This window comes from Apteryx mantelli, chromosome 31 (assembly GCF_036417845.1).
Source record: "Apteryx mantelli isolate bAptMan1 chromosome 31, bAptMan1.hap1, whole genome shotgun sequence".
NCBI lineage: Eukaryota > Metazoa > Chordata > Aves > Apterygiformes > Apterygidae > Apteryx > Apteryx mantelli.
Genome location: NC_090008.1, coordinates 2,576,278 through 2,599,565, shown reverse-complemented (window position 1 = coordinate 2,599,565; position 23,288 = coordinate 2,576,278). Strand labels below are relative to the sequence as shown.

Below are 23,288 nucleotides of genomic sequence, written 5' to 3'. Positions count from 1 at the left end.
TGTAGGTATGTCAAAACAGCCGCCTGGCCAGGGGATGCGTAAGCCTCCCCCCCAGGAGGGTTTCCCAGGCAGGGTGGAACTGCGAGACGACGCACACGTCTGGATGTGTCCCTGCGTGTTTGTGTCCGAACAGGCAGGGTTCGGGCCCGGCAGGCTATTCCCCAAGGGAGTTTTCTGGGTCCTGGATGGGATTTCCCTGCCCTTCTCCTGCCTTACAGGCGCTGAGCATACGTGGCAGGACAGCGGGGTGGGCAGTGCGGCTGCGGGGTGCTTGTCCGGGTGGGCAGGACAGGCGCCGTCGGCATCACCTGGTGTGGGAATCCCGCAAAGGGCATGCGAGGGAGCCTGGTGATGACATCCCCGACCTTACCAAACCGGATTTGTCACCAAGGGGTCAAGCACGGCCCGGCTCCGGCGCTGAGTCCTTCGCTCCCAGCCTGTGCGCAGTGTCACTCCAACTCTCCGGTCCGAGCCGAGTGGGATGAAGCTGCTGGCCTGCGGCGCCTTCCTGGCCGCACTCGCTGCGGCGCTGGGGCACCCCGACCCCGCGCTGGACTGGCACTGGCAGCTCTGGAAGAAAACCCACGGCAAAGAGTATCGCCACCAGGTAGGGTTGGCTCATGGGGTGACTTGGGGCCCCAACGCGGCGGGTGCTGCTCTGGCGTCGCACACCAGGAGCGGCCGCACTTTGCAGCGGGGAGCGGCGCTCCGGCCAACGGTGCTTCGAAGCGCTGCCGGTTCCCGGGGGGATTTGGCCAGGAGAGGTCCCGGCAGTCCTGCACGGCACGACAGCGCAGACCGGGGGGTTGCAACGGCTGCCGAAGGCCTGTAGACCCCTGCCTGGTTTTGCCCACCACAGCGCTATGGGGCTGGGTTTGATTTCAGAAAGAGGAAGGGAAGAGGCGCGTGACATGGGAGAGGAACCTGCGCCTGGTGACGCTGCATAATCTGGAGCATTCCCTGGGGCTGCACTCCTACGAGCTGGGCATGAACCACCTGGCAGACATGGTAGGTGAAGCCCCCCCCGGCCACCGGGCTCAGAAGGGGGTTGTCTCTGTTCATAATTACCTGAGAGGACAATTAACAAGGACGATAAGTGGGTCTGGAGCAGAAAAAACTCCCGCAACCCTTCTTTGTCCATCCTCTTCTACTGGTCTCCAGGAGGCATGGCACCAAGTGCCACCTTTGCTCAGCCTGCTGGCATGAGGCAATCTGGCATGACGAAATCGCTCCTTCTTAATGCAGCATTTGGGGCGTATGGACTTGCTCCTGGTCATACTATATATTTGGGAATCGTTCTGTACCCCAAGATTGTAGTATTGTTTGAGGAAACATGTCAGCCACTAGGGCTTTTTGGTGCTGGAGTCAAGCTTCCTATTTTATTTTGGCCTCTTCTCAATGAAGGGCTAGAAATTAAATGTGAAAAATGAAACGCCAAGGATCTTCCCAAATCTGCTAACTCCAGCGGCTCAGACTGTTTGTTTTGTTTTCCTGCCAGACCAGCGAGGAAGTGGCAGCTTTGCTAACGGGGCTGAAAGTTCCCCAACAACGAAACCGGACCTCTACGTACCGGCCGATGGCCGGCAGCAAAGTCCCGGACACTGTGGACTGGCGGGAGAAGGGCTGCGTCACGGCCGTGAAGAGCCAGGTGCGACGTCTCCCTGCGCCCGCCCAGCTCCGGGCGCCGCAGGGCAGCGTCTGAGCGCGTCTCGGGGGCTTTTGCAGGGCGCCTGCGGGGCGTGCTGGGCCTTCAGTGCCGTGGGAGCCCTGGAAGCCCAGGTGAAGCTGAAGACGGGCAAGCTGGTGTCCCTGAGCGCCCAAAACCTCGTCGACTGCTCCATGATGTACGGGAACAAAGGCTGCAGCGGAGGTTTCATGACCGGAGCTTTCCAGTACATCATAGACAACCAAGGAATCGACTCGGACGATTCCTACCCGTACACGGCGCAGGTGGGCATCAGTCCGGGATAGCATGTGAAATCCGCAGGGAAATGCAAGGGCTTTAAAGCGAGCAGGGAAGCAGTGCGGTCGTTCTGCCCTCCTGCACAGGGACCCCAAGTGATTCTTTCAGACCCAAGAAAGAGGTCTTTACATGTTTTTTTCTACGGGGTAAGTAACTGGACTGGGAGCCAGAATTTCTACACGTTTACTTCTGTCCTAGATAAGTATGGGGCAAAGCAAGGTAAAGACGAGGCAGGACACCTGGGTGCTGTTCTCCTCCATGGATTATTCCATCCTCTGTAGTTTAAAAATGGGACATTGATATTTTCACCATTTCAGTGGGCAGAGGATTCCAGTGAACTGTGGTCACGCAATATTTTGAAAAGTCACAGGTAACAGATGCTTTATTAGGACTGCAAGGTGCCGTGCCTGCCGCTGGTGGCAGCTTCACGTTGCTGAGCAATAAGAAAATAGTGATCTTGACACCGAGAGTCTTGATGTCCAGAGGCAAAAGATATGCCCTGAAGTGATCTGGTGTCTTGAAAACATGGCCTGTGGGAAAAGGTCAAAGGAACAACAGCTAAGCCTACGGAAGAAAAGTGAAATGTAAGTGTTCAAACATGCATAATGCAGCTACAGAGATGAAAGGAGCTGGTCTCTGTCCAGGAGAAGCCATGGACTTAAATTAAAATAGAGGAGATTTAGGTTAAACACAAGGAGGATCTTCTGATGGGCAGCATGAGGAAGCAATGACTTTCTCTAGGGAAGTGGTAGAAGTACTATTACTGAAGGTTTCTAGAAACAAGGCAGAGACTTGTGTTGAAATGATTTAGTTTATTCCGGCTGTGGGGAAGGGAGACGGGCAAGACGATCTCTTCAAGGTCCTTCCAGCCCTCTTTTTTGTAATTCTGCATATTGAAAAATTATGTGGGGAAAAAAAAAAAAAAGAATGTGAAAGAAGAGTGAAGAACAGGGTAGCGCAGAGGAAAAGAGGGCTGATAGAAAGCACTTATGTGAATGCTTGGTGGACCCCATAGGTTCTTCTTTTCACTTCACTCTCGCTCCTACCAGAACGGGACATGCCAGTATAATGTTTCCACACGAGCTGCCACTTGTTCCAAGTACGTTGAGCTCCCCTATGCCGACGAAGCAGCCCTGAAGGATGCTGTAGCCAATATTGGACCAGTATCTGTCGCCATAGATGCAACCCAGCCCACGTTCTTCTTGTACAGGTCAGGTATGTCCTTTTACTCCGGAGGCCACACACACCCATGGCCATTTTTTCTCTTCTAGGTTTCTCTGAACGTAAAGCTAATGAAACTTAAATTTGGTTTGAATTTGGCAAGTCTTGGCTTAGTTCCTAGGTGAAAGCATTAATACGTCAATATGTTAGTAGCATTAGCTGCTATCAGCAATGACTATGTTGGGGGGTTGAATTCAGTCCTACCAGGTTGACGATGCAAAGACGTGGCCTGATGGTCTGATGTCATGCTTTCCCCAAAATCCATTTTTTTTGCAGGTGTGTATGATGACCCACGGTGCACCCAGGAGGTGAATCACGGAGTAGTTGTGATCGGGTATGGCACTCTCGATGGGAAGGATTACTGGCTCGTGAAAAACAGGTAAAAGCACCACAGTAAGTCACAGAACTCTTTTTATCTATATAGTGATATGCTTCTCGTGGGTGATTCCCACTGCTCAAATTGACATCCTCAGATGAAGAATTTCTTATAACAACTGATATTTATACAGACTGATTAGAGGGACATCAGTTGGATGCTTGTGTAATGGGAGTTGTCATATAGCTGGAAGTTCATATCAGTCCTTAAAATATTCTCTAGGGATTCATACTTCCCCATGTCAAGGCGCTTTTATGTCATCCTACCAGTATTAAGGAACTTTAAATGCATTTAAAATACACTTATACTGACTTTAAGTTTCCTTTATTGATAGGGAACTTGATAGGGTGTTGTAGTAACTCACTATGGAATTTCAAATTACATGTAGCTGTTAATCAAAACACTTCATCACAGAAGCAAGGAAGTCTGAATGTTTTTGTGTCATCGTTTTCCTATAGAAAGCTCTCTGACAAAGGCCTCAAAAACACTGTGATGTTGATAAGGCTGCATCTCGCTTACAGAAAAAAGGAATTTAATTTTTCTAATGTCTAGCTGTTTGTTTCCTCTTTGCAAAGCTGGGGCGTGCGCTTCGGCGACGAGGGCTATATCCGCATGTCAAGAAACCATGCAAATCATTGTGGGATCGCCAGCTACGGCTCTTATCCACTGATATAGAAGGAGTTCTTGCTTCAAAGTGGACTTTTGAGACTTCAGTTAAACTACTGACGTTTTGCTTGCACGCATCTACTGATTTCAAGAATCATTTTCTGTCTCCTCAGGCAAAGTCCTCCTGTTAGATCAGTCTGTGTTACAGGCAGCAAGGGAAGCTTTGTGTGGATCTGATGGGAGGATCCTGGAGTATGATTTACAGGCATTTACTGCCTGCTCTTTGGGAAAAAAAGCTTTTCCCAAGTAAAACTGCAATCGCTGCAGATTATAATGGACATCATGTTTTCCTCTCTCCAGTTCAACACAGTATTGCCACCGTGACACAGATTTCACTCTGTCCCTGTGCAATGACTGTAGCTGAAATTGCAGACTTTCTTTGAAAAATTAAAGATCAGCATCATTGTCTAAAAACCCTGTATTTGGTCTCTGGAGATGCAAATATGTGCCAAAGCTAGCCGGCCCAGCTCTAGCTGGGTTCTTCATCACCTGGCATTGCTCCCCCATGCAAATAGCTCTTGCAAAATGCCACAGCTCCCTGTTCCCACCTTGCATTAACCATGCCTGGTGGCCTGTCGCTGCCCGTGGCGGCTACGCCACGGTCGGCTTGTCCTTGACATGCCGAATCCACGACTCTTTTTGTTAAGAAAGCAGGACGGAAACATTTCCTCGGGAAATTAAAGATGTTTCCAAGGGCTTCTCCAGGAGAGAAATCTCTGCACAAATGATGCTTCCCTCCAACCACCGTTTGCAACTTGGGAAGGGAGGATGCGGGTCATCCCATTGCTGTGGGAGAAAAAGTAGCTGCTTTCGGTGGCTTCACGTCAATGTAAGTTTTCGTGATAATGACGTGTGAAATAAAAACACCGTCACTGACGCATCGGCGGCCGTTGCACCAACATGACACGTGAGCAAACACGGAGCGTTTCCAATGGGGAGGTATAACCAACTCTGAAGGAAAATGGTCTCCATATTGACACTTTGGGCTGAGATTGCAATTTCATAAAACCTTTTCTTTAAGAATATGCATAAATGATGTTGGTACAACTCCCTACAGGCCTACGTTTCAGCTTTAAAAAACGCTTACACCATGTTTGTTGTAGTGAACAACTTCTGTTGTGCAATCATGGGCCAGAGAGTTGGGAGAGAGGAAATACTTTAATTTGTGCGTGTAGGTTTTAAAAAAAAAGCCAATTTACATGATGAATTTGCCTCTCACGTGCATTTGGGAACAATCCCAAGTGTGAAGTAATAAATATGAAGCTCTGTGGGTTTATCCAACCTTCTGTTTTCCAGAGGGTGATGGTAGTTTTTTGGTACATGGGAGACACATTTCTGTGGGGGAAAGCAGCAGCGCTAGGCTGTATTTTCCCCCTTTTGCCAAGGCTTTGCTTAGTCTTTAACACCTTATCAGCCAAAGACTTCTCCTTTCCGAGTACGCTGGATCTCTGCCGAGCACCTGCAGCTCCTGTTGTGGCCTTGAAAGGGGACCGAAAACATCGTTATCTTCAGCGAAAACACCAACCAGCAAAGCTCTAACGGGCCACGACTCTCATGCAACAGAGTCAAAACACCAAGTCTTTGTACAAACACAAAAAGGCCACAAAACTCTGTTATCGCATCCATTTATTAGCAGGCAAACTAATTACTGATTTCTTACTGTTGGCCTTTTGCAGCTTTGTGAAAAAAGGTTACATGAGGCAAAAAAGAGGCAACTTTTGTGGCATAGCCTCATAGGGTGTTTCCCTTGCAAATGTCTCTGGATGGATTCACTCCTTGGAAAAATAAAACAGAGCAAAAACGCTCTGGTAGACCCATCCATTTGATAGCCCCCACAGAGCTGCACCCTGCAGTAAAACCATATATATTGATGGCAAGAGTAATATATATTAACATTTTGCTCATTAAATTGCTATAGGGTGACAAAATGCTTCCTTCGGGTACAAAAAGAGGGGGGCAAAGCATGGAAATTTTCATCCATGGAGAGGAAGGGGAAGAAAAGTCCTGGTGCTGAGGAGTCTTCGCTCTGGGTGTGGAGACGGGGCAAAGCATGAGGTGCACCAAGGGGGCCCACTGCAGGGTCCCAGAGAGCAGTGCGAAGGAGTGGACATGATGGGGCAGGTTTTTTTCCCATTCTGGAACGCTGAGAGGAAAAAGGCAGGACCGGGAGGTGAGAAGGGGGCAAAAACTCCGCGCGAAAGGCGAGAAATGGCCTTTAATGGCGGAGCGCGCGCAGGGGGCGGGGGGGGGGGAGGGGGGAGGGGATGCTCTGCGCACGGCCCTCGCGAGGGCCGTTGGCGGGAAGCGGCGGCGCTGCGCACGGCCCGCTGCGGCGCGCGTGCCGGGCGCGCGGGAGCCCCGCCCCTTTTTGCGCACGGCCCCACCCACCCCTCGCCCTATAAAAGCGGAGGCCGCGGGGGGTGGCGGAAAGTGCGTGGTGGCGCCGCTGAGGGGAGGTGGTGGTGCTGCAAGAGGGGCCGGGCACCCGCAGGTGTGGGGGGCTCCTTCTCCCCCTGTGGCCCTTTGCCCAGTGGAGGTTCTGTGGCTTGGTGCTGAGGCAGTGCCCAGCCCTTCCCTGCGCAGTTCTTGCCCTCTGCTCCTGCCTCTTTAGCTGTTGCGGGTCATGGGTGGCCATTTTCCTTCCCAACGTGGCAGGCTACCTTCTCTGGGGATGTTAGCACTGGGAAAGGGTCCTTATATTAGCCCTTTCTGCAGGGCTGAGCCCAACCCTGTCTTGAGATAGCTGGGCTGGTGGAGGTTCAACTAAAGGGGATCTCCTTGCTTAGGCGGAGGGGTGCACTGCACTAAGAAAGGTGTTTTTGCCATCCTTAAGCATGGATGCATCTCCTTTTTTTCAGGCAGCAGGGAATGGGGAAGGCTTTATCCTGAGTGTCTGTATGCCACCGAGGGTTACAGGCTTAATTAAAATGCAGATGGATGAAGCACCAAGGGGGGGGGGCTGTTTAATGTATTTTTGTTTAAATTGTGAAAGAAAACAGCCCAAGCTTAGAGGTGGCTTTCAGAAGGGATCACTTGACTTTGGCTGGAGATGGCTTCAATGTGGAGAGCATCTTCTAGGGCCCTTTGAAGATCTGTCAGGCTTGGTGCCAGCTCATACTTTGGAGCAGCTCTTTCAAAGGCTCGTGCTTCATATAAATACACAATATTTTAATTACCAAGCACTGTGAAGTTGCGGGAGATTTGCGCAGATGTACACTAGAGGGAGATGGTGGCTGGGCTACAGCTGGCCTATGCTCATTGATTTCTGCACATGTGCAGCCATCTCTTAAGTTTCAGCTAGTGTTTCTTCTTTAATTAACAGTTTTAAGTGAAAATCCAGAATCTAATACTCCCAGTTCTTAAATGAAGAATCTTGCGTGGTTTCACTGTGCCAGAACATTCATAGGTTCAGGTGCTGAATTGTTAAAACAGGCTACAACCTGGTCTCATGTGCACTTGTGAACAGTGGTAGTACGTGTACTAATACAAATGTTTTATTAGCAGACAGAACAGTATCAGCAAAATGGCGACTGCTCAGAAGCAGAGGAGTTCGATGGTATGATTTTATTATGTATTTCAGCACAGTAGATTATTTTGATCAGGAAAAAAAAGTGGATTTTAGCTGAATTAGTGCACCCAGGTGCTTTGTAAGCTTTCTGTGCTTGAAAAGTAAGGGTAATTTAATTTTTCTCTGAGAAGAGAGATGTTTAGTAGCAAAAGAAATTGTGGTCACGCATCTGGTAGAAATCAGCTTTACGTTTGGTAGAAATCAGCTATGTCCTAAGACTGTAGTAATACAGAGTGTTAAGAATATGCTTAGCTTTATAAATGTTGAAAGTTGTACTTGTCGATTAACTTAAAAAGCTAAATAGGCAGTGGACCGTGTTGTGGTCTGCACAGGTTTGGACTGGTGGATATGACACGAGTTGGAGATTGCTGAACAAGAGCAAGAATTACCTATCCATATGTTCTGCATAAGTTTCCTTGCTATTAAAAAAAAAAAAAAGGGAAGAATGCATAGCGAGCTAATGAGCAAAAAAGCATTTTTCATTTGTTTTCAAATGTGAACAGAAACAAGTCCTCTGTAACAGAGACTAAGAGACTAACACTTTCCTTTCTCTAACTTTTAGAATGCAGTTGTATTTCCTAATAAAATATCTACCGAACAGCAGTCTTTGATACTAGTGAAGAGGCTCCTAGCAGTAGCTGTATCCTGCATTACCTATCTAAGAGGAATCTTCCCTGAAAGTGCCTATGGAACAAGATACTTAGATGGTAACGAGCTGTTTTCAAGATTCTCTGCACAGTCTATTGTCATAGAGATGTTGTGAAGCTTAAACGAGTGCTTTTAAAGTCCCTTGCTCTTTCAAATTAAAGATAATTGTAAAGTTTTATTTTAGCAATTGAAAACGGCTAATACAGTCATTGCTGTGTTTTATTAAAGATAGTGATGAAGCTGACTTAGCAATTAAAATTATGCCTAAACCTGTCAGTAATGTAAATTTTAGTCTGTTCTTTGACATAGGCTTTTAGAGAATGAACTGCACTTTCTTAGTGCTGTAGTTGCATAAACTAAGTATTTATAAGTAAAAAAACCGAACATGTTTCTGTTTTTTTGAGATCTCTGTGTCAGAATTCTGAGGGAAGACAAAAACTGTCCTGGATCAACTCAGTTGGTGAAATGGTAGGTTAATTACAGTGCATATGTAATAGTTTTAAAGTGTGCAGATTCTGAAAACTACCTTCTTAGTTGTTTCCAGCTATAAAAAAAAGTTTACTTGCTGCAAGGGAACAACTGCCCTTGTGTTTCTGTGCATGATAGTTGCTATGTACAGATTTCTATGTGAAAATCAAAATGTGTTCTTCTCAGTAAAGCTGTAATGGGCTTGTACAGCATTTCTGGAAAAGCTTACAACTCACTGCTTAATAGAGCACAAATCTTGGTTTATGGAATGATGATGCTTTACACTCAGTTTTCATTGGTATATGTGACTACTCAAGGTGCAGATAACTGCAAAAAGCTAGCCAGTAATTCCTTTATAGTTGAATATGCGATGCAGTATTTTCATGAGTTAAACCTGTTACCTTTCTTGCATCTTATATTTGAAGGTCTTGCTGTCAGACTTGTATAAGAAAAAGCGGGACTGTTAGCCGTTATACCAAAAAACAGAATTCTGTCTGCAAATGATAGTCCACTTGTACGTTCACAAAGTTGAGTGTAAACATGTCACTTGAGACCAGAGATACTTATTTGGGGGAGTTTTGTTCGTTTTCTTGTTTCCCCGCAGTAATGGTAGAGATCTGTTCGTCTTCTCCCTGCTATTTGGAAACATCTATAAGGCGAAGAGCACCTGATAAATATTTGTTTTCTTTCATCATATGTTTGAAAACAGACTTGCTTATCTTATTTTCTTCCTGCTGTGATGCTCTCTGATTGCTGAGATGTTTGTTGCCTACAGTTAATTCGCTACGGGGTACCTCCAAGTGTGACTTCACTCTCCGTCAGGAAATTTCAGGCGACTCCTGTGCTCCTCAAAGCTCTGCAGTTCTGAAGCTGTGGCTGAAGGGTGCAGCCATTTCATGCACAGGCTTCAGCTGTCCTACAGGTTGCATCGAATTTTTTCAGGAAACCAGGAAGGTGGAATCACCTTCCACACAGAGAATGCATTGTAGGAAAGCTCAAGCCACATCTGTACGCTACAAAGACGTGTTTCCTTTTTTTTTTATTGTCTCCATAAAGGCCGTTTTTGTTCTTTTCACACTTGTACCAGTCATAATACAAGGTCGAGCATCAGAAATGATGCTGCTTTCAGCAGAGGGGGCTTGCAGCCGCTGCAGACGTAGGTCTGAGCTGTGATGTTAAGAGGTCCAACTGGGGGAGGGGAGGGAAGGCTTCCTCGCTGTAACCTGGAATGTCTTAATTGATCTTCTGTGGTAGAGAATTGAAGTGGCACCGAGTGAATGTCACCTTACACTCACGCACCAAACACTAGCAAGGACAGTGGCATGACATGCCTGTGCACGCTGAAAAGAAAACGCGCTCTGGTTTCTGGGTGAAGGGTGCGTGCTGCCTGTTTGGAGCTCACAGGTAAGTAGCGTTTCTTCACTCAGCATCATGTACGCATGAAAAAAGATTCTTGCTTGTTTCCTATATTCCAAAGAAATGTTAGCAAAAAGTAGGGGTAAGTTTTTTAGTTCGTTAGCTATGTCTTGCACATTACTGTTGTACAAAAAATTGTAACATCTGAATAAAGGCAATAACAGGACTCCTTTGTGCTTCGGAGATGTCCATATTCAGTTGAAGTAGTTAAACTTACTAACTGATTTTACTAACTGATTAATGAATACATATATTAGAAAGTGTTTGAAAATGATGGATATACAATTACATTACATTTTTACTTATAAATTATTTACTTACAGATTATATTTTTACTTATTCTGCAAAGAGATTAGGATGATTTGGGGTGTTACAAAGATAGTAATTACTTATATCTATTACTACTAATAAAAAGACAGAATAATGGAATAAGCATTATTTATTACTCCAGTAATTTAATATTAAGAAGACTAAACACAAGAATTTCATTTTGTGGGAATATTTTATTTAATCAGAAGCAAAGCAAATGGAAATTAGTAGTAGATGGACAATATTATTTGATTTTTGCAGGATGTTAGGATGCTATGATGCCTTGCAGAAGAAATATGTAAGTCTTCCACTATAATTTAAATGCATTGAAGCATTCGTTTATATAATTCCACTAGCTGCCACTGTAGTTGTAGGACTTTCTGGGTATGGAATAACTATGTTTTAAAATGTTACAATGTGGGATGCACAGATTTCAGGAAAATATTCTTTGTAAACAAAAACACTTTAAAATCAGGGGAACTAGGAATTTTCTTCAGCCAGTTGAGCAAGTTCTTTCTTAAACAGGTCAGGAATTAAGCATATGAAAAGCTTGCTGTCTTAAAACAGCAAATACAGTGGCCTGTATTGATTTGCAGAGCTAAAGAAATAAGCAAGAAGTGGTCTATGAAATATGTTTAATGTGTTTCTTTTTTATTCTTTAATTATGCTCCCAACAGCTAAGGATGATTGTCCTAGCAGTAAGTATCTTTGAAAAGTATGGCCCGCATTTTAAAGTAAATACTTAGATATGTGTACAGTTCTTAATCTGTTCCTTTATTTTAAAAATACAGGTCTACACCCATCCAGAAGATCCTCAGGTAAACCTGGCAGAATATTTTGTTGGATGACTAATTATAGCCCTTATAATCCATCCTTATAATGAAATATGTGTATACAAGCAATAGCACTTACACATGTAGAAAAAGACTTATTTTAAAATATCCAGTGTAGGAATCCTAGAGCTAATTAGAACTGCAATGTAGTGTGTTGCCTTTGAGTATCTACTATCAGCCTGTTCTCAAGAAAGTTCAAGAAACTCCAAGTGTGTTTGTGGAGTTAAATGCCCATAAAGAATGCATCTTCCTAACCCTGTGTAACAGATTTATGGAATTTCTTTGGGGGAAATAAAGTATGTTTTAACTAGCCACTGGGTGTCACCATATCTCTGTATGATGTGTGCGAAATATTTTTACAGTGATTAAAATTTGAATTGAACATTTCCTTTTAGAAACTGAACTCAAACTTAGTTTCTCTCAAAATACATTACGATGGTGATTCCTGGAAAAAATTAAAGATTTTCGTTTGACAGTTTTATAATGTATATATTAAAATTGTTAATTGTTACAGCATTAGAAAGCTGTTCATCAAAAAGGAGCTAGGAGCTATTATTACATTGGGTTTTTTTTTTTTTTAATACAAGGTTAATAGATTACTGGACAAAAAGAAACAGCAGCAATAGCATATTCACTTGACAACTGATAGTTCAATAATTACTGCATTTGTTTGTAGACAATTACGGAATGTTACCACTTCAAATTCAAATACACCCACCATGGGCCACTCCTGGACTTCAGCAGGTATTTTCATCTTGACTTTTTTCTGCTCTATGGTTTTACAGTCCCTTTGATAAACCAGCCTTAACCAAAAACTTGGTTCAGTTTTTATCTGTTCAGTCTTTTCTTGATTCTGGATCTTAATGACTAATTTTAAGAAAACATGCCATTAAGTTAGACTTGCTCTGAAAATGTGGTAAATCATTGTATCAGATTATGGACATTTGCAAGGAAGCTGCTTATTTTAAGACAAATAATTGAAATGTAGCAAGTTCTTACCTAGCAGAAACTTCTCCCAGCTTTCTTCTTGCATAAAATGCTTTTTCAGTTAAGTTCGGGCTGCGGTGCTGCAGGCACCAAATTTGGCTACTTCTGTCTGAAAGAGGTCGCAAGTCTTGTAAACAGCACTGGTGGAAGGAGAGGTGAATGTGTATCTTGGCTGCTCCAGGCTAGTGTATTAGCACAGGCCCAAACCAGACTGATTTAGGGGAAAAAAAAAAAACAAAACCTCTGTTTTGGTGGCAGTAAGGTAAAGTTTGGGTCAGCCGCTTGTAGAATGGAAGACTGAAGACTTCAGAGCTGAATGTCAAGAGTCCGTAGATGTGCACTTCCTAATCAGTAACCGTTCCTGTCGGTAGTGGTATTTGTAGCATTTAAGGGAGCAGATCTGTGAGACTTAGCAGGATTGGGGCTTTCGAATGCACCTACTTCTTTCTTTTAGCCTTGGGTGCTTTTCAAGCGTTATGGATAATGGTCATCACTACAGAACCATAAAATTGTCCTGGTTTCCCTGGCTCAGAACTTGATCTTTAAAAGAGTAAAGAACACACAGCTCACTTAGGCTGTATTAGGAATTGCAGAGCTTGTAATCTCAGAAACAGAGCTTGTGTGATTAATGTCTTTCCTAACATGCATAGATTCTATTAAACAGTTGTATATTTTAATACTAATACAGTTCACCCTATATAAAGAATCTGAATACTTTGTCCATTTCTAGTAAGAATAAACGAAATAATTCCACCATCACATGTGCGGACACAAAGAAAGCAAGCATCCTCCTCATTCGCAAGATCTATGTTCTGATGCAAAACCTGGGTCCGCTGCCAAATGATGTTTGCTTGACTATGAAGCTGTTTTATTATGATGAAGGTAGTATTTTCTGTATTATCTTGATTTATCAAGTGTGTTCGTAGGCATTTGAAAACAATTTAAAGAAACGTTTTCATATGTAATCTTTAGGGTTGCTAGGACTTGTTATGTGATACTATTTTGCATGTGTTCAGCGACTTCTCACCACTTTTCAAAATTCAAGGAGGGCAGACTTGATCTCACTGTAGGAACGCAGTCTTACCGTAGACTTCATTGGAGCAAGGATTTTGGCATGTTTAAGCGAATTGGATTTTTCTGAATATGCTGAGACCAAACTGCCCCAACATCTGTTTGCTGGACTAGTTCTAGTTTGGCTAACTAGTTAAATGGCTAACGCTAGCTACTTCTTTCAGAACATGGTGTGGCTTTATAATAAAAAAATAAGAGCTTCTAGCTCATGTTTTTGCATACGTGAACTGTTTCAGGTTGCTTTAATTATTTTTTTGCCTACTTTGTAGGGGAAAAGAACTTCATTTAGTACAAATTGAATATTAATAATATCCCTCCTCCCCCAAGATCAGGTTTTTTTGACTACTTCTTTATGTTTAAAGAGGAGAAGTATCTATTTCATCTGCACAAAAGTGACTTCTACAAGAAAATACTTCGTTATAACATTTCATAAATTCTTTTCTGCAGTTACACCACCTGATTACCAGCCTCCTGGCTTTAAGGAAGGTGAATGCGAGGGCATGATATTTGAGGGGGAGCCAATGTATCTAAATGTGGGTGAAGTGCCGACGCCTTTTCACATGCTGAAAGTCAAAGTTACAACTGAAAAGCAACGAATGGAAAATGCTGATAAAAGCATACTAAAGCAAGGAGACACTAATGTGCCTCTACAGGTGCTCAAACTGGACAAAGATGATACAGAAGAACAGAACCGGCACATGAACGTAAGAGCTCAAATGTTTCATGTAACATATTGTAATGTTCTGTGATTCATATTCCAGCAAAATTAATCCTTTTGCTGCATCTCTTGATAGACTTTTAGGAGAGCATTTGGTGTTTTCAGATACGTTGGGACAAGATAACATATTTTGCTGCATATTTGTTTTAATTTTACTGTTCCCCTTAGCAGTCTGTCATTGTTAAAGTGTATGCCAGTGTTGAACAAGGGCGTAATACTTGTTAGCAGCAGCGTTGTCGGTGGTGTCATGTCACTGCGAGGCTAGGTAGCAGCGGCAGGGCGACAGGCAGAGCGGCAGCTTCGTGCCGCAGGTGCGTGGTGCTGCTTGGAGCGCAGGGTACGCGGGAAGCCTTTCTCCTTGGGTCTGTCCGCAGGGCTGGCCCATACCGGTCCCACACAAATGGCAGGAGTCAAGCGGTACTGAGGGGCAATGAATTTGCTCTGAAGCTTGGTTTCCGGGGTGCTTTTGTACAGCAGTAAATAGAGCTGGTGATGGCACAGCTGAAGTTACATCAGATGTGATTCTTCTTGGATTCTTTGCTTGTTCTTCCCCCCTCACCCGGGAAATCTGCCCAGAAAAACGCAAAAACAAACCTGCCAAATGCATAAAATACGCAACAGATTGTGCATCCAGCTGTTGATACTAGAGCCTCCGAGACAACTCTTGGGGTTGTGTTACTGCAGGCTTCAATAATTGGACGCGTATATTCTTGGTATCAGCTGAGGCGAGCAGTGGATGCCTTTAGGAGGAATGGGGAATGTGCTGATATATGTTTGCCATAGGTGAGAAGGAGGCGGAGCTTCAGGGCCTGTGGCCCCTCCCCCTCGATTAGCAGTGCCCAGGGGGGCCTGCAGGCTGCATGATGGAAATAGCTCAGCCCTCCCTCGATCTGCATATGCCTCTGAATTGCTGTTTCACAGGCAATATAAAGGTGGTAATTGATGCACCGATAGCTTTGTTTTAATATCTATCGTTAGGATTTTAATATTTTGAACGGATGTGTTTCTTGATAAGTGAATTAAATGTATGGTTGTATTGCTAATTAAGTAACATTGAGCTGGTCTGTACATTCCATATTAGATTCAATTATTTTAATGCAGTTTATTCCACTGAGAATCCATCTAATAAGATCTGGCTCTAAGCATCTGTGAGTAGGAACCCTCTTATTTGTCTGCAGTAAGTGATAGACCTCTTCTTTAATCTAGGAAGATCCTGTCTTGGATAATAAAGTGGAAGATAGGAAAAAAGTAAATATTTCGGAAGTTGAAGGTAACTTGTATGTATTTTTTCAGTTTGTGCCTCTTTCTGATGTTACTGACATGAGGATTCAATTTGCTGACATACAGGACTATTTTCAAATTAACGCTTTATTTTCCTCTTGTACATCACTATTCCTTTATCTTCTATCACAGCTTTGTTCTGTGAAGCACTTTGTTATCATATGTATGTTTTCATTTTTCTGTTCTAAAATTCTAATGTTGTGTTCCATTTTTATCAGAATTAAAGCTAAATTTAATAGGTTACATATTTAGAAAAACCTTGTTTTTTTAACTAATATACTTAACTTCTGCATAAAGATTGCAGAAGTAATTCAGGTGCTCTCCAGTCTGTTAGTGCAGACCTGTGAAGCAGAATTCTGCAGGAAAAAAAAGGGTCCATTAAAGTCACAGGTCTGTATTCTGACAGCTTCGGTCATTAAAATTCAGCAGCAATATTACTTTTAGCCATGTTTTTCCTTAAACTTGGACTACAGTAGGACCATGGCCTGATGCTTCAGTCCATTCTTGCTTCAGTCCATACAGCTGTGAATCAAGTGAGACAGTTAGGGCTCATGTACACAGGGTTTACTTTATGGTAGACTGAATTATTTCATACGGATAGATATTTTTACATGGATATATTTTCTTTGTACGGAGTAAGTGGTTAATTACTGTGGTTTTCTCTTCCTGATACAATCAGTAATTTCATCTCAATATGTTTCATTACATGAATGATTGTGTGGTTATGTCTGTGCTGCTGGCTATTTGAGTGACTTTTCCAGCTGCCTTCTCTCACAGTTGACTTGTGCGCCCTCTTCTCTTACAAGGCACATTGAGCAGTTTGATAGTCAAAAGTGCATTTTCTTACCTATTTTTGATAGGTACAAATTCTAGTGAGGCACGCTTATTAGTGCAGATCTCAGCAAGATGAGTTTCTTCAAGTAAAACCTTAGCACTGGTTTGTCAGTTTGAAACTACAAAACCAATTTTTGAGTAGCAGCAAAAAGCAAATTCTGAGCTGAAATCTATTGCAAAGCACTTGTCAAGAAGGTACCAATGATATTAACTCTGTATAAAAAGATTCTGATATAACTGCTTTAATAGGCAATCAAATTTGAGAAATCTGTAGATTATAAATGAAATTTTGTTTAGGAAGCATTCTGAAGGTTTAACACTGCAAGACAAAGTTGCCTTCTCCCTCGTTATCAAATAAATGATTATGCCTTTCTCACAATGCAGGACATTAGGAAGTACCTGCTGATCATTTCTGATGAAAAACAGCAGCACCTGTCTTGTTAGATTTTTCTTAGCCTTTATAAGTAGATAGTTCGTGCTGCTTGCTTACATAAATCATACAGATGTCCTCCACTGTGAGCTCTGGAAGCAGAAGTGCAAATAAAATGACTGACCTGGCTACAGCAGCCTGACCGCATCCACCTCCAGAAACGCTCCCTGGCAGTGCCTTGGTGTCTCTCGATCAGTGTCCCAGGATTCGGACCCAGGCTGTCTCGAACCTGAAACACGGGACTGCAAACCCTAGAGAGCAGTACACCGGCTGCCTGTTCCTAGTGATCGCTGGGCAGAAGTTTCCCTTTAGTAAGATCTTAATTTAGGAAAAGTAGAAAATGACACATCTTCGAGTCCCCTAAAACTGTGGGGAGGCTCTAGGAACAGCACCTCACGTTTAGGGGGGTCGCCCAAAGATTGAGCTTTGCACCGAAGGAACTGAAGAGTGAGTTACTACTTGTTGTCTTGCTCAGTTTGGAGAAGCTACGTACAAAGCGTCTGGACAGCATCAATTTGCCCATACCTAAAGCATTTTGAACTTAGGAAGAAAAATCAAAAAGGGGAAATACTATGCGACTTTCTGGAAGAAGGTAAAGTAGAAATAATGTAGACGTGTTCTCAGAAATGCTTTCGATATGCTCACATAAAATAGGTAAGAGAGCTAAAATAAAAGGATTTTCAAGCTGTGAAATAAAAAAGGGATTTTATGATCAATCCCAAAATCTGGGGGAAAAGCTTGTATTTGGATGAGTATCCTACAGAAAATGTTTGTTTGTTTCTGTAGCAGAGGTAGAGGCAACTGTGGATATATGAATATATGGTACCTAGAAGAAAAGCCCATTAGTGCTGCTACTTGCTCTCTACTCACTTTCCTTCAGCAGTTCCCTAAAGTTGTATTGCCTTTAAGGCATAATTCAGGTTCTGCAGCCTTCTGAAACGGAAACTTTCATAAAAACTTCCAGAAACGTCACTTTCTGTATAACGAAAACAGCAAATCTGTCGATGTCAAGGCTTTTGGTCCTCCCAACCCAAACAGGGCTGTCAGCCCCTAGGAGTTACCATGGTTTCTGAGTGGTTGCAAAGGCAGTTGGACAGAGCAACTTAAGCCTGGATTTTTGTAAGTGGATTGCAGTGTCCTTTAGTTCAAGCCCACTGCTGTTTGCGTAGGCTGCAGTGTGCAAGCCGTACTTAAATGGTGGCACTTAACAGGTTTTTTTCCAGAACTAGTGTGCTGCTGTATGAAGGAAGCAAACTTACTTCCATACTGCTTGAAAAAGAAAAAAAAAAAAAGCTCGGGGAAACCTATAAAGTACATGTAGGAAACACCGCTGGTAGACAAGTGTTTTTTCTACTGACCAAACTAGTGCGATAGCAACAACTAATACTTCTAGAAATTCATAAAAGTTCCAAAAACATGCAAAAAAGAAAAAAGCTGCACAAAGTAGTCTGTCGTGTGGATGTGATTTCTGGGAGATCAAGGAAGGGGGGAAAGGAGTAACCGTTATGAACATAGGTTTCTCCCATTGACATCAGTGCAGCTAAGGATCTATGATCTCATGAAGACTGGTGGTAACAGCACCTTTTTGTAGAGATTGTCAGAAAAATGCATTTGTCACCTAGAAGTTCTTTGATAAAGCCCATTCCATGGCTGAAGCGTAGTCACCTTTGACCAATTCACGCTTATATCTTTGTCCTAGAAACAAACTGCATGGGTTAAAAAAGCCCAGGCTTTCCAGAACTAACTATTCATTCTTCCTTCCTCCTCCTCGTTCTTTGTGGCCTGTTTGTGCAGCTGCGTGCAGTGACAAGGGGAACTGTAGTTACAGGAACGGCAGCCAAAGCTGCTCCTTTGTGTGCGGCTGGGTTACAAAATGGGAGCCATCTGCTGGCAACGGGCTTCAGAAATCGCAGGAGCTGTGCCAGAGTGGCCGCGCAGTGCCGCATGCCTGTTCTGCCGGGCAAAACAGCCGGCGAGGCTTTTTACTTTGAAATAAACACTCGTGTAGACAAGCCTTTAGCAATACTGTGTATAAAGAAGAGTCGGGATCAAGCCCACTCTTCCAAGGTTATTTTGTGTAAATCCATACCACTTGGCATATCTTCTACTTGTCTGTGATAGGAAATCTTGTAAATAAAAATTGGAACCGCTGAACTAAAGATTAGAGAGAGCTTGGTAAAGTTAGCTGCTTGGAAGCACGGAGGAGAGCCTCTCCAGAGCACCTATTCATTGCATTTTTAAAGCGCGTATTTTCTTCTTGTCAAAACATCAGTGTTGAGATGCTGTTAGTGCATTTTCAGCTGTGTACTCTATTATTCAATGTTTCTTTTAGAACCAAATTTAACTTGTGAGGAAGACGAAATTACAAAGGCTGAAGAGAATCGAAATCCGTATGTTTCCAATCCTCAGGTATGAAGATAGTACTCTTTCTGCCCCCTTAAAAATTTTTCCCAGAGCTTTTGCAAAGCTTCTTTGCTGCTTGTATTTTATATTGTGGGTTACCTCAAGCAATTAATGGGTAATCTGCCAAAAGTTTATTTACCATAATCAGACTTTTCAACAATAAAATGCATTTATATTTTACTTCTCAGTCTTTCACAAAAAAAAATTTGACACACTAAAGGGTTAACCAAAAGCAATAACAAAAGGCTGTTATTTTCTTGTTCAGAAATTGTTGTTTTCAAAACAAATAGATGATCTGAGTAATAGTAAAAGAACTGGGAAAATAATTTCCATGTTTGTAAAATTGTTCTAGTTAACCTTTTCAAATAGAAATTTCTCTGTTCAAATTCTGACAGACCAAAATAGTTGATTAAAAGTTGATTAAAGCCTAAGATAAATGTAGTTATTAAGTAATAATCAAAACAGACTATATTCTGTGAATATAGCCAAATTGTGTAATTTAAGCATGAAGGACTACTTCAAACACAGGTCCTTAAGATGTCTTGTGCAAAAATGTCTTACGCAAAATAACCGCAGGTATCTGCAAGTGACTTATTGTATAAATATCACTGGTGCTTTGATCTGTCAGGGCAGCTGAACACATCTAGCTGTAAACAGTTCTGTTGACTTCAATACTCCTGTAGTTAAATTTCAGTTCAAGTGCTGTGGTGAGTGGAGCCAGAGCTCTTGGTGCAGTACAGGGCTGAACCCTGGAGTTGCCTCTAAAATACATGTTTTGTTTTGTTTTACTGCTGTCATAAGGCAAACGTTTATTTTCTGATTTTAGGTCGATCATTTAGCGCATAAGACGTCTGAACTTCACATGTCGGAGAGCAGGACAAGAAGTGGAAAGATATTTCAAACCAGCGCTGTTAGTATCAGTGTTATATTTCTGTTCTTTCTGCTCTTTCTAAGCCTTTTTCTGTTCCAAATAGAGACTAAAACCCTTAATAGGATACATGTTGAAAGAAAGAGATTCTCATCGCTTACAAAATTCCCGTTAGCTTCAAAACATTTGACTTCCTAGTGCCAAAAAAAAAAGGGAAGTCTGTTCCAAAAAATTAAAAGCTTGGCATTACGGTAGTTAAATGGGTTGAGAAAGATTCATTAGAATTGACTTATTTTCTTGAGAATGTATTTAGCCAAATTCCCTGCTGGTTTAATCCATTGTTGATATGAGTGTGTGCCAAGAGAGATCCAAGCCCAGCGTACCATGTGATGACTAGTGATTTTACTTGGAAAACACGGAGCCATAATTCTAACCTCAGATGCGTGACTCACTCATACCAAGAAAAATCCATTATTTCTTCGCTTATTCACATCGCAGCAGACTTGCTTAGTCTGTGCTGGTGTGGGGAGCCAGATTCCTTGAGTCTTGCACAAGTGGAATAGGAGTTGTCTTCAGGATAGAGCTTGGCCTTAGGAGATGGCGTTGGGCACCCGTTTGTCTGTGGCTGCTGCCGTTACCAACTGACCTTGGTGGCTTTAGCGTTTTAAGGCTAAGGGGAGCCTTTAGTCTGGATAAACCTGGAATTGTAGCCTCTGCTCTGTGAGGAGCTTGCCACAGTACCTGTACGGCCGCTTCACTTCACCTCTGTGTACCTCTTATTTGTGAACGTTGCGAGTTGCTGGTACCTTTTCCTCAGAAAAAACTGTGAGGCGAATACTGCCATTCTAGTAAATAAATAAATGCTCTTAATCATTTACAGTCAGGAGAGGAAATTATATGTCATGGCCACGGAAAATCATACCCTTCCTGTCGCCACTCAGGAAAGCTCTTCATTAATTTTTAATGCAGGTTAGGGAACAGTAGTTGCATAAGGATTCATAATGTGCTGCTCAATAGTTGCCAGTAGTCTTCTTCTAAACTAATAGTTGCTTTATTTCCGGAAAGGCTGATGAAAATCAAGCTTGGGAACATTGCAAAATCTGTTCCTTGGCAAAATGTTCTAAAGAAATCCAGGAGAGAAATTGGTCTGGGTCGTAAAAATCTCTAGGTGTGAAAGCAGCATGCGAAAAGAGCTATCAGAGTTTGCCCCAAAGTCACAAAACAGAGACATAAAATTCAGAAGATTTCAGTCATTTCTGAAAATACTGCTTATCACCGTTATAGTATTTAATGACCGTTTTTTACTTCCAACGTCAGGTTCATATGCAGTATTTTTGAGGTTTGTCATTCACTACTCTAAAGCAAGAGCATTATTTTGTGTATGCTCACTACTGCCATATCTTTCTTTGGGAGAAAAAAGAAGCTTTTGTCAATATGAACGTAACAGAATTTTTAAAAATGAGGTGTTCTAAATAAGCAAAAGCACAACAGGACTGAAGGCTAAATTCTGGTCTTTTCATACATGTCCAAGTCAGAAATGATTTGATAAAACCAGCAGGCCTGGGTGGTGCAGATCTCCCTTTCTTCCTGTCAATATGGGGCTCCCTGGTGTCACGCAGAGCTTTCCCTGTGTCACCTGGGGCTGCACTAGCATCATCTTGAGCCGCTGAGTTGCTCACAGCGGTTCCTGGAGTTGGACTTTCAGGTTTGTTGCCTGTACGGAGGGCAGATCTGGTGTGGGGAACAGTCCTGAGAGGTAAACTTGGTACGTTCTCCTGAAGCGTTGCGCGTGGGAGTTCCTGCCCTTACAGCATAAATACATCTAAGCTGTTCTATAGTGATTTTTGGTGAGAAATTCTTTGAGAAAATAGTATCCAAATGTTATTCCAGGCTTAACCCCTTTGGACACGTATCAGATAATAGCGTGGGCTGGATGCTCAACGCACAGCTTTTGACACATCACGCCACTGAGTCTTGTTCAGTGTTTTCCATGTTACGCTTGTGAACACAATGGAGCAGGCCAGGATTTGTGCGGAGCAGCAACCGGTAATGCAATATTTATTTTTCCTCGGCAGGTTCATCAATTTGAACTCTTCTCTAGTCAAGACGTGCTGCCAAAAAGGAGGAAAATTAGTGAACCGAAGGAGCAGTTTTAGATATCCATCTCCCTGCTGTTTACAGAATTCATCTCAATATCGCTTCCATTTGTTGTTTAATATGAATGTTAATATTTAAATATTATTTAGGAATCTTTTCTGTTTAATTTTTAGTCAAAATGTAGTGTATTTTATATCTAAGGAAAAAAAAAAATCTGTCAAGCCCAGTTGAAGAAACTGTAAGTTACTTTTTATAGGTGCTTGTATTGCCATCTGGAAAGATAGAAGATGCTTAACCACTGATGCAGTCTCTGAAAAAAACATCCATAACCAAGATGATTTGGGGGGATTTGATTCTCTGCTAACACTGAATTTAAATCCTGATGGCGATTGCGTATGCCCATTAACTGAAACATGAGGTTATTTCACTGATCGCTTTTTCTGGGCTGTATTTAAAAGCTTAGGAACTCCTTGTTCAGAACCTTTCCGACAGGGCATTAAAAACTGAAGTCTCAGGTTAATTTCTGGAGCTTTATCGAGCAGGTTCGGGAGAACCGTGTTGTCAGTTACAGCAATATTACAATTTTCCGTTTTACTACATAGTAAGCAGAACCAGGGAGGTTTAGGTGGCCTGATTCCATGCATTTCTTCCAGACTCAAGGCACCAGACTTGAGAGAAAAAAGCATTATTCATATCTTCAATTTCATATTTCACGCCGAAATGCAGGATGTGCGTACAGCTGTGATGCGACATATGTGTGTAATTACAAGCAAAGTGCTAATCTGTGGCAGGCATCTGTTAAAATGGTGCAAGATGAAAAACTTGAAAAACAAGGAAACCTGTATGTATGTGAAAAGATTAATTGCAGGAGTCAAATGGTGCCCTTTTTATTTTTCCTGAACGATTAATTGTTAATATTTTGTGTACTGTGAATAAATTGGAGTGAAGCTATTTATGCATGGCTACGAGCTACTGCTGCGTTTAAATTGGATGCAAATAGCTGAACGTTTCTTGATTTCTTTTTGATTAAGAACATCTTTTTATCATATTCCTCAATTAAAAGCATGTTGTTCAACGGTTGGCGTATTCCTTGACCGCTTTGCTTGGAGTATGTTTTGGGGTTTAATAAGG

At 42.6% G+C, this 23,288-nt stretch overlaps 2 protein-coding genes across 2 annotated transcripts; both read left to right on the top strand.

The window, feature by feature from the left end:
* The first annotated feature begins 401 nt into the window (after positions 1-401).
* Positions 402-4,647, top strand: LOC106495149 (cathepsin S). The gene is made up of 7 exons (XM_013955552.2): positions 402-607; positions 886-1,008; positions 1,499-1,648; positions 1,726-1,950; positions 3,013-3,178; positions 3,461-3,563; positions 4,136-4,647. The coding sequence occupies exons 1-7, from the start codon at positions 482-484 to the stop codon at positions 4,233-4,235; spliced, it is 993 nt and encodes a 330-aa protein (XP_013811006.2). The 5' UTR covers positions 402-481; the 3' UTR covers positions 4,236-4,647.
* A 3,102-nt stretch (positions 4,648-7,749) lies between these two features.
* Positions 7,750-23,214, top strand: HORMAD1 (HORMA domain containing 1). The gene is made up of 13 exons (XM_067313152.1): positions 7,750-7,782; positions 8,357-8,501; positions 8,847-8,910; positions 10,897-10,933; positions 11,313-11,333; positions 11,427-11,453; positions 12,145-12,212; positions 13,186-13,337; positions 13,974-14,230; positions 15,451-15,514; positions 19,122-19,198; positions 20,019-20,102; positions 22,136-23,214. The coding sequence occupies exons 1-13, from the start codon at positions 7,750-7,752 to the stop codon at positions 22,214-22,216; spliced, it is 1,110 nt and encodes a 369-aa protein (XP_067169253.1). The 3' UTR covers positions 22,217-23,214.
* The last annotated feature ends 74 nt before the right edge of the window (positions 23,215-23,288 follow it).

Excerpts from the sequence above, each read along its gene's own strand:
- LOC106495149 (XM_013955552.2), top strand. The coding sequence starts at position 482 with ATGAAGCTGCTGGCCTGCGGCGCCTTCCTGGCCGCACTCGCTGCGGCG. Across the intron at positions 608-885 it reads GCAAAGAGTATCGCCACCAG|AAAGAGGAAGGGAAGAGGCG; the intron begins GTAGGGTTGGCT and ends GTTTGATTTCAG. Across the intron at positions 1,951-3,012 it reads CCTACCCGTACACGGCGCAG|AACGGGACATGCCAGTATAA; the intron begins GTGGGCATCAGT and ends CGCTCCTACCAG.
- HORMAD1 (XM_067313152.1), top strand. The coding sequence starts at position 7,750 with ATGGCGACTGCTCAGAAGCAGAGGAGTTCGATG. Across the intron at positions 8,502-8,846 it reads TGGAACAAGATACTTAGATG|ATCTCTGTGTCAGAATTCTG; the intron begins GTAACGAGCTGT and ends TGTTTTTTTGAG. Across the intron at positions 11,454-12,144 it reads CCCATCCAGAAGATCCTCAG|ACAATTACGGAATGTTACCA; the intron begins GTAAACCTGGCA and ends ATTTGTTTGTAG.